The sequence below is a fragment of the Limulus polyphemus genome, unplaced genomic scaffold (assembly GCF_000517525.1).
Source record: "Limulus polyphemus unplaced genomic scaffold, Limulus_polyphemus-2.1.2 Scaffold4965, whole genome shotgun sequence".
Taxonomy (NCBI): Eukaryota; Metazoa; Arthropoda; class Merostomata; order Xiphosura; family Limulidae; genus Limulus; species Limulus polyphemus.
In genome coordinates this window covers 2,994-14,157 of record NW_013670575.1, presented here as the reverse complement: position 1 = coordinate 14,157, position 11,164 = coordinate 2,994, and the positions used below count along the sequence as shown (strand labels likewise).

Below are 11,164 nucleotides of genomic sequence, written 5' to 3'. Positions count from 1 at the left end.
AATAAATAATTACTACTATATATATATATATATATATATATAAAGGGTGGGTGTGGTCTAGTGATTATTGTGTCATACTGTAAATTAGAGGGTTTGTGATTATGTCCTGTTGCCATGATAATATGCTTTTTATTCGTTACTCTGGGTGGGTTAAACAATAGTATAGATCTGTTAAGAAAGAAATGAGGAAATAACCTCAACTGTTATGAATTCATGAGTCATTGAGTCGAGCCCGGTTTCTAGAGTGGTTAAAAAAAGTTATAAATACAGCTAATAAACTCACTAGTCAGGAGAAATGCTTTAGGGCATGTGGTATACCACCCTCTGTGGAATATTGTTAGGACAGAAAATGTAATTTAAAGTACACATTCACAGTTTAATGATTAAATATAGTAAATATATAGTATATTTAAATATACTAAAGTTCCTGTTTACTGTAATATACCACCTTCTGGTGGTATACTGTTGGCAGATCTTACTCACCCTCTTTGTCACTTCTTCAAAAGCTGATAGGTTAATAGGGTGAAGATAAAATCAATATGACGAGATGTTTAGGCAAGTGTATATGTAACCCATACTCCTCTTCAATTTGATCATATCTATTCACAGTTAGCAGTAGCTATCTCTGACAAAAGTCAAATAACTAGCTTTGTTGCATTGTCAATAACAAGAATCCCACTTTCTATGGTACTGAATGATTGTTTATAGAGTGCCTAGCGTAACCTAAGTGTTCCAGAAATTTCATTTGGCCAATGATTGCACTGGTTGTATTCTTTAATTATGCACTGGATAAAACCCTAATTACAGGTTGACTTGGATGTCAGACACACTTATAACGTGCCATGCACAAACTAGTTACTTGCAATTTTCTGTGACTTGCATAAAGTTTTCCTTTCCTTTTCTGTGATCCTTCTTATAAATACTGCTAGTTGCAATTTTTTCTCAATTTCAATTAAGAAGCTAGTAAAGTACAACTGCAATTAACAGAAATCCATTGTATTGAATAAACATCCTAAATATTAAAAATAAAATGTATTTGGATTGAAAAATTTAGTTATTTTATTCAGACTATAGTCAAGGTGTAGTGATGATGTGAAAACCTTGTCTAAACGTTGTACATTTGCTGTTATGTTAAACTTATAATAAAGTTTTTCTTCATTACCCATTCAAGCTGTCTCCAAGCATTATTAGTTTTAATATGCACGTTTTGTTATGAAATTTAACAAAATCTATGAAACACCTAACAGAAAACATGCTTTACCTGTCTATTGTCCTGAGTACTTAGTCCAATAGCTTTCATCTTTTTCTTCAAAATTTTGTCTGAGAGCAAGTGATACACCAGCTTAGGCAATGGTTCTCTCTTCTTTTCATTTGTTCTAAATGTAAGAATAAAAGCAAAGAATCCTACAGTTGAAATACTTAGGCTCATTGTTCAAAATGTCATTGAACAAGTACTCAGAAAATAAAATAAACATTTAAAGTAATATCTACCAAAAAATGTAGCAAATAATTATTAAAAAAAAAGTTTTTCAGTCACAATTAAGATTAATAGTAGCAATAGTATATCATCTCACAACATCCATAAAAACTAACATATTTCTGGAACTGTACTACTATACTGTCTTTTTGTTTCCTTTTATTAAGATTACTTAAATATTTTATTTATTCATACACAATCAATGATAGTTGGTTTGTTCTAACTAATGCCAAGACTCATAAATCATAAAAAGATTGGAAAATACGAGATAGTATTTTATTACAAAAGTTTACAACATAAAACTTGATATCAAGAAGCTGATTTAGTTTCTTTGTTTCTTTCAGCACTGCAAGAGTTTAGCATAAATCCAGAAAATTTTTATAGTTCATGGGAAATTACTCAACTTTTTTTCGTCTTTTTCCCTCAAAAGGCACTTGTCTAGATGGACGTTCATGTTTTTTGTTGGTATAGGAACACTGCATACAGGACATGCAACTGAAATAAAATAGGTGTAAATAAATAAAAGCAGTAGAACAACTTACAGTTAATGCTACAGACACTGTCAACATGGTTAATTGGACTAGTAGGCTTTTTTTAATCAACAGGTAAAACAAGAAATGACTAAATAGTTTAAAATGCCTATGTGGGAGTTTTCAACATGTTCATGCGTGTTGTTTAACACATTCAACAAAACATTAGCAACAGCAAATGTCAGAAAACTGCATTTCATTTGAGAAAAATAAAACTTTAAAAATATTATCAAATTTAATAGGGCTGATACAATACGATTTGTATCTAGATATTGATGCCACGATAGAATACATATCTAGATACAGAAATTTAACCAACTGTTTGTTACAAAGTTTGACAGCCTTGTCCATAACTTATTATCCATATTACTGACACTGTGCTGCTATAATTTGTATTTATTTTGTATTTTTTATGGTGGTTACGAGGCTGGTCAATCTGACCGACTTCACATAAAGTTAGAGTAGTGAATATAGTACATAAAATATGAAGATTTATCAAAAAAAAAGCTAGTAAATTTATTTTGGACATTTTATAGATGACTCAAAAGAAATTTGTTACTTTTTAGATGGATAAAAGTATTTTAAATCTTAGCATGAAGATCACTTTACCCTCAGAGCAGTGACTAATTTGACTCTATATATTAAAACATTAATTTTTAGTAAAAATACTTTATTAGAAATTCTGATTTTTTCTGTACAAAAGACTTGTAATGTTTACTGAAAGCTTGCCAAATTTTGTGAAGATACATAAATCGTATTGTAACAGATGATGTATCGATACAATCGTATCATGGCTTTGTGATACAACACGAGTATTGTATCACTGTATTATGACACCTCTAAAATTTACTACTACTATATTCATTCACTCAACTTACCCATTCAGATTCAACACAGGTGCTACCTTTCACCCATGTTGCATTATACTGACATGCATTAATGGGCATACTTCTTTTGAGATAATAATTATCCTGCATTCAGATTAGAAGAAGTGGATCAAAACTGACAGAATACATACTTTACACACAGAAAATACACTACAGTGGTACACAGTCATTCAACTAAGCCAAAAATGTATAGTCAATTTATCTCTGTGTGGCACAAGTATCATACAAGTTCAAAATTGTTGGTGAAATTTACCTAACAATACAGACTTTTCTGGTATTTCAGATTTGTATTCTCCACTGGTAGATCCTTCTTTATTAGAAATTACACCTGCATCTGTTGGAGACATTATGGTTAGGGAAGGTAAAAAGGCTGTAGTCGATGGCATCAATACACTGTCTTCACGTACTATATCTGATTTTTCCTTAAATAATTACAAACAAGAAAAACATTCAGCACTCCACCAATGAACTTTACTATGAAAAGTCTGAAATTAATCTCTAATACGTTATACAAAAATTAATATTTTTTAGTGATAGAAAAAGATATAAACAAGTAATGGCAGTATTCGTGTACAAAACATATTTATGCAATTCAAAGTTTTTAAAAACATGGAACTAGCGTAAAAGTGAGGAAAAGCATTATTGCCAAGTTCAACTGATTCAAAATTGGTTTCAGCTTAGCACTTCTCGAGTTGATGTTTTCATTCTCAGTTCTACTAATTATCATAAAGTTAATGGTCATGATGTAAGGATGTTACATTCTGTGCATTAAACATGACATGCAATACCAGACAAGATTTCGGTTCTAAGAGTTATATACAAGCAGACAACCACAAAGTAGTGAAGCAGCATCTTCCTCCACATAATGTTGACCAAGTGTGCTTGTATTCTTCACGTAACTGCAAATTTTGTTTCTTAATTTTATGTCACAACCTTTGACAAAGTTACATTCAAAAATTAATTCAACAACTTTATTATCAATATATTCCAATCAACTTGGCATCAAACATAAAAAACATAGTTTATAATTCAAGTTTTAACATAAGTTTTAATTTCTTAAATTAAAAAGTAAATATTTAAATAAATTATCAATCTTCACTTCTGTATATCATGTGGCACTTCTTCACTTCAACTGTCCACTTTTGAAATTATTTCTACCCTGATATGAGTTTATATAAATTACATAATTAGAGCATAGACATAATCTTAATATATAGCTTCTAATCTTCTTGTTTCACTGAGATATAAAACAGAAAGTTAAATCCACATGCCATACCCTCCTATCAAATATTGTCTTTCAAAAAATATGAATAAACATCAAATTACAAGAAAGGTCATAAAATGAATAAGGTCTACACTTGTATAATTTTGACACATATGAGTAAACCATACTAGCTCAAAATAACTTTTTATGACAAATATATCCTAGCTTTGCATGACTTTCATTGAAGAAAAGGCATATTCAGGATCACTGCTATTGGATTCTTACCAATAAATCTTTCTCTTCTTGAACTCTGGGGAAAGACCGAGTTTTATCCTCATTTGAAACTTTAATTTTTCCACCAAGTTCCTGTACATTGTGTTCATCCAGCCTAAGGCATTTTCTGAGGGTTTCTCTACATAAAAAGAAAATAATTATTGTACAAACGTCAGGCATTAAACAATGATGATACATTATTAATATTGATTTTCAAAATAAAAAGGGTCAGGAATTGTATGTGTGTAAATATCAACAGTACTAGTTAACATTTCTAGAACATGAACAAAACTTTTGAATCAGATATCTTACATATGTAATAAAATAACTTCCTGTAGGACACGAAAGAAAATTAAATTCTTTTAGAAACTTATGAACTACTAAGTTTGATTTATTAAACAAACAATAGGCAAATGTTATTATAAAGTGTATTTTCCATTTTTGTATGTCAAAAATTGTGTCAGCCATTTTTATTTCAAACCATTAAAATCAAACTCTTCCATCATGTTAAAACATCCTGCAAATTTATCCTATCCTTTACAAATTTCCAACACAAACTTGTTATTGTCAGCTATGGTACCAGTGTCTGTTTATTAGCTAGATTATCTGGACTTTTGTATTTTATGTGCATGGTGAATTTTTTTTTCTTTCTACATTTGATAACATTGTTCTTGTGTAATAGTAGCATTTCAAGTGTGCATTATTTTCTGGTGGTCTCTGTTAATGACTTTTTTCCTCAATACCAAAGATCGTCAGAGCAACTAGTGTGTCTAATATCAAATGTTGAGAAAAACTATCACATATTATAAACAAGCCACACCCTATCTTATTAGAATGCAGTAATTGTTCTTCCTTTTTCCATCTAAAACTAATTAGATGGCATTTTTTGTTTGAATTCTAGATTTTAATTATCATAATCAGTAACCTTCTAAAGAATTTTCATAAACAAAAATCACCTTTTTTTATAAATAGTTTTGACTTTTAAGAAAGATTGACTTCTGCAATTTTGAAAAAAAAAAATTTTTGTACAATTAATAAATTAAACTTATTATTAATTCAAATTGAAATAAAAATGTATTAAATATAAAAAAACAGGAGTTAAATATACTCTTACATAAGCCTTAAGTAATGCTTCAGAAAATCATCCACTAATCTATTGTTTCTTAGCTGGGGTTCAGAAGTTTCCTAAAATAATTGAAAACTTATTGATGAGTTTTCATATGAAAATAAAATATATTTGTCACCTTAAAACACATATACAAGATTTTTCACACAGAATTCCAAAATAGAAAACAAACTTAACGATCTACATTAGCATTATCCTTGAGTTCCAGTTAAAAATAACCTAAAGACAAAACACTGATTTCTCAATTTGTTAATTCAATATTTATTTGTTAAACTTTGTTACAAGAATTAACTTAGCTTATTTTGCTTACAGAAGTGTGGGCAGGAAAATGAAACACGAATAATTCAGCTTCTCTACTGCTGGAAAAAAATTCTTTCATTTTTGTAAAATAAAAAAAGGAAACGAAATTCACTTACTTATCTAATATAATGCAAAAGCAAAAAGCTTACTATTGCAAAATATTGTAAAGTTATAGAATTTTGAAATATTCATCACCACACACAGTATCAAAGATCAGAATATATATATATATATATTGCATTAAATTAAATTCTCCTTTACAAATTCTACATTATATAGATATATATATACAAAGTATAAGCACCAAAAAGCACTGAAATAAGTACATAAAGACTGACTACTTATTAGCATATTCATGTACCTATAAATCTTAATTTCCATTCTAACTTCACTGTATTTATACTCCAAACAAGAAAGGTACTGGAAAGAACACACAGAGAGTGTTATCAAAGTTACAGTAAAAACTTTTTCTAGTGCACTTTCCTGTTTTTTTTTAAATTAGATCATAGTTTCCATCTGTTAAATCAACTGTGAGAAAGTATTATTTTTTAATCAAACTACAGTTTCATCATTTTAAAATGTCTATATTAAAAATTAGTTAACTTCAAAAATAACAGGTAATAAACTATCAGCTACAAATCTGAAAAACAAAAGTCAGACTACTCCAAACCAGTCTACTAGATGCTGTTAAAACTTGAATTTGGAAAATTCACACCATTGGTTTTGTTAAAGTAATTTTTCACTACAAATCACAAGTTATCTGATGATTTTTCACAACATATTATTAATGAATAAATGAAAAAAATTAACTTTGAATGTACATTTCTTTCAGTAATAATAAAGTGATAAATATGTATCTTACTAATGCACCAAAACGCTTTTAGATGCTTATCCTTAATTATATAATGTAATTTCAATAGATCAGTTTCTTTCAAAATTCATGGAGTTTTACTTTAAATTCCCATAATATTTCTTAAAACACAATTTCAAACAATCACCATTAGTATCAAACACTAGAGTTAAAACTGAAGTTTGCATAATAGTCATAACAATGACAAATACAACAATGGATTATTTTCTGTTTCTAAAAATTGTGTGTTATCCTATATTAAGTAAATGGAGAAAACATGGTGTAATACAACATTCTACATCATCAATCTTGAAAAAAACCACATTAAACAAAAACCTGCATTGGATAAGTTTTTATTTATGATTACAAATGATGCTATTTAAAAAACAGTTGTATTGTATGTCTTGATACTACAAAAACCTGAAACCCATTACCAAGTATTTAGAAAACTAAAAGTACTGGCAATAAAAATGTACAATGAACTGAAATATTTATACATGTATACAGAACTCATTACTGTGAAAGAAGCTGAACTGCTTGATGTATCCTTACTTCAAAACAAGTCGGGCACTGGGACTTGTATGTCATATACTTTCTAATGCAGAGAGAACAATCTGCAAAGAAAAAGAAAAACAAACATGTCATTCAAGTTTTCCAGATGAGTGTTCCTGTTTTAGGTTAAGTTTTATGAAATATTTAAACTCTTGAATATTGTTCAACCATAAATAAATATATTATTGTAAATTATAACTTGAATAAAACATGAAAAATAAATATGCTAAACTAGATCACTTAAATTACTTAATTTATTTTCAATACATTATGATACTAATATTCACAAAAGGCATAAAGTAAGGACAGTATAGTTCATGAGATTCTGTGCATTGTTTGAAATATGCTCAAAACTGTCATTTTCAGAAATACTATTTCTCAAAAAGAAATCAATGGTAGGCAATATTTATACTTCTTATTTTAAAGAATAAGACAAATCCTTAGAGTTATTTTACTGTTTCTAGCACAGAAAGGACACTGCTCCTCATCCTATTTCTGGTTTAAACAATTTCTTAGGGTAAAGTTTTTTTTTAATTGGTGTGGTGAAATGTTAATCTTGGAAACAAAAGTTGTTTTAGACCCAACAAACTGTTTCATCAGGACAATTCCTCTTTGATGAAGAAAGGTTCACTTCAAACAGGCTTGGGGTTACATGTTTAAATTAAACTATTACATAAATACATATACTGGAGCTTTTCAACATTAACCATGTTGTCATTTGTTTCTTTAAAAAAACTTTGAAAATGAAATAATGAACATCACATTTTGTCATAAAACTTTTAACCCAAGGACAAAAGTTTCAGTATTTCTTAGTTTTAGAACATAATACAGCAGTGAACCAGATTATGCTAAATAAATTACTTACAATATGAGTAAGTTCTGGTCTTAAACTTTGATCCCTGAAATAATTTTAGTAAAAAAATAATTTACCTGACCCAAACTTACAAAACATATATTTATCTATTACTCCTTTATCTATTAATATGAAATCAAATATTCTGATGTGTGTAATAACTGTCTCTGAAATCCTGAGTTTCCGTGCAGAGTTAGGTATAAACATACAGCATTCTGTACCCTACATGGATAACATATACCACACATCAATAGCACTTTATATTTATATATCTTCTGATTAAAAAATCATTATGACACAGTTATACCATATCAAATTTCCTTTCTTTAGATACTGAACTATACTAATTACAGATGCTAGACTGATTTGGTTTGTTTTGGATATTCATGTAAAACTACACAAGGGTTATCTGCACTAGATGTCTCTAATTTTCAGTTGACAGATGAAAAGGTAGTTTGTCAACAGCACCACCTGCCAACTCTTGGACTACTGTAACTGAGTTGTGGGATTTGAAGGTCACTGTTATAGCACACTTATGTCCTCAAAGTGTAAAATGCTATTTGATTTTTGTTGGAATGAGACACAAACCATGGACCCTCAGATCCACAGTCCAAGACACTAACCAACCCAGGCACAGAACTCATTAATATGGATTCCTTGGCACATTTCATCAAGCTCAAAATCCATAGTTGTAAACACATTCTTTATAACTGTTACATAGTTTTTCTTTTTTGGTCTTAGCCAACAGAAGCTGTGGAACATATCAATTTTAAACAACCTATTGCATTCTAAAAACACTGAAGTCTTTTTTAGGTGTGTGGGAGGGGCATTACTTATAAAAATAGCACTCATTATTGCTAGAAAAATATAGTTAGCATGTGGAACACAGTTGAAGAAATTGAGCAAGGGATGACATACACATTCTTGCATGAATCTTTGAATGACCATTTTTCACTCAAGTTCTCCAGGCTAGCTGTTCATAAAATAACTATCAATCGCTGGACCATCAACAATCAATACTCTCCTTATGAATTTAAAAATAACAGTTGATACTGGCATTGTAACTTTTATATTGTCTTACTTTTCGAAATGCAAAATCTGTCAACAAGTTTGTCACTCTGGTATTGTCCTCTATAACTAAGTCATATATATACCTTTGGTTATCAATCAACATTGTTATAGTCTCTTTATTCATAAAAATTACCAGCTGCTACCAACGTGATAACTTATTTGTACAATATATATATATATACATTTTTCCCCATTTCAGTTTAAAGCACAAGACCTGTCACATGCCAGGTGAGTGCTCTACCAACTAAATTAAACTGTTAATACCCTAGCACTTGCTAGTAAGTCACAATTCAAACTACCACATTCTTCCCCTTTCACAATACAAGACATGTCCTTGAGTCTAATTTATGTTACATTTATGATGTATTTTCCTCAGCTTAGATTTGAACCCAAAAGCTCTTGCACACCACCGAGTGCTCTACCAACTGAGCTACAGGATCAACACCCTATTACTTGCCTATTAATAAAGTCACTTTTAACAACTCATATTACCACACCAATACTGGAATTTTGATTTATTCCTTAAAAATGGCAGCTATTAAGCTTACAAATATTTCTATTGTTTTCATAACAATGTGGTAATTAAAAAGTTTTGTACTTTTTTTTGTTCCTGCTATGATAAAAAAAGTGTTTGTTTCTGAAATATTATCACTCTTGAATAATGTTTCCAAAATTGGAATTCAGCAACTATTTAATTTTTTCTGCTAAATTAACATATATGTGGGTTTGGATTACTTTTGACATTTGCCATAATTCGACAGTTTTATATTGAAAATTAAAAACTCTAAATCAAATATTTAACAAGCACTTTAAGTCCATACATTAAAATTTATGAAATATTTGTCAAATGCAGTTGTAATTATGATTTTTTTTAAGTAAAGTTATATCTAGTTTTATGGTACATATCTGTATTGAAATGTTCAAACTTAATGTACTAGTTTTTAATACATTTGGTATTTTAAAATAAATGTAACCTCAAGACACACCAGAAATGCTATAAGCTTGTTAATTCTTAAAGTTCTACTTACAGTTATGAGAACAAACAGTTACCATACAGACAGTGAAGTAGTCAAAGCAGATGGCACACCTCAAAGATTGATCCAAAGACTAGAAAACATTGTAAAATATACATTACAAACAGATCACTACTGTATTATTCACATGAAGCTGTAATCAAACACATATATTAATGCCACACTTTTGTCATTTATATCTAAATATGCATAGATTTTTAAACTCACATAAATATAACAATATGATAAAAAACCCTATAACCCAAGCGCTTTTGAAAAGTAAAAACTGTTTGCAACCAAAGAAAAAAGGTCCACCTTTTGAAAGTGCTTGGGTTATAGGGTGTTTATCATTTTGTATCAATACTTATTGAGCCTACGTGTTTTTTCTGACATCATGAATAAATATTACAATGTCACTTTTTACTTATCTCTGCAATATCATTAAGATAACAAAATATATGTAACTTTAATCAAATATGAATATTAATTTTTATATTTTAAGGATTAAAATTGATTGCAATTTTTACTTTTGCCTTGGTACATTGCTCTATGCTAGAAAACTAGATATCTCAGCTGTAGAAGTGGGAGGAAATGCATTACAGAGGTAACAGTTTGAAATAAATTCTAATATAGAAACTTTTAAATTAAGTAGACTTACCTCTGAAATACTGTTGCATCAGCGAAGTCACATGACTAGTGTGACGCCACGTTTCTAGAACTATCCTGTACCTTGGCGAATGCTCTAGCATTTACTAGATATAGGGTAGTCTGGTATATAAAAGAGGGTGACAATGTGACAGGACAATAATGTGTGTGTAGATAGTGAGTAATTGAACTGCAGTCAGAAGTATTGTTGCCGTTCGTTGATATAGCGTTTGTTTTAGTGCGATTGTTGAAAATAAGTGTATCGTAAAGTTGTATTCGGAAAGAATAAACCAGTTTTATTAAGTAAGGACTTGTGTCGCTAAAGTTTCGTCGGAACAAAGTTACGGAAAGTTAATTAACAAACGGAGACATAACAAATAGTG

At 29.5% G+C, this 11,164-nt stretch overlaps 1 protein-coding gene across 1 annotated transcript; it reads right to left on the bottom strand.

Annotated features, from left to right (window-relative positions):
* Positions 1-1,267: 1,267 nt before the first annotated feature.
* Positions 1,268-10,237, bottom strand: LOC106471920 (E3 ubiquitin-protein ligase RAD18-like). Its single transcript, XM_022400542.1, has 6 exons — positions 10,152-10,237; positions 7,200-7,261; positions 5,486-5,556; positions 4,384-4,510; positions 3,148-3,316; positions 1,268-1,972 (listed from the first exon to the last, which is right to left on the bottom strand). Exons 1-6 carry the CDS (start codon positions 10,174-10,176, stop codon positions 1,863-1,865), a joined length of 564 nt encoding a protein of 187 aa, XP_022256250.1. The 5' UTR covers positions 10,177-10,237; the 3' UTR covers positions 1,268-1,862.
* Positions 10,238-11,164: the final 927 nt, after the last annotated feature.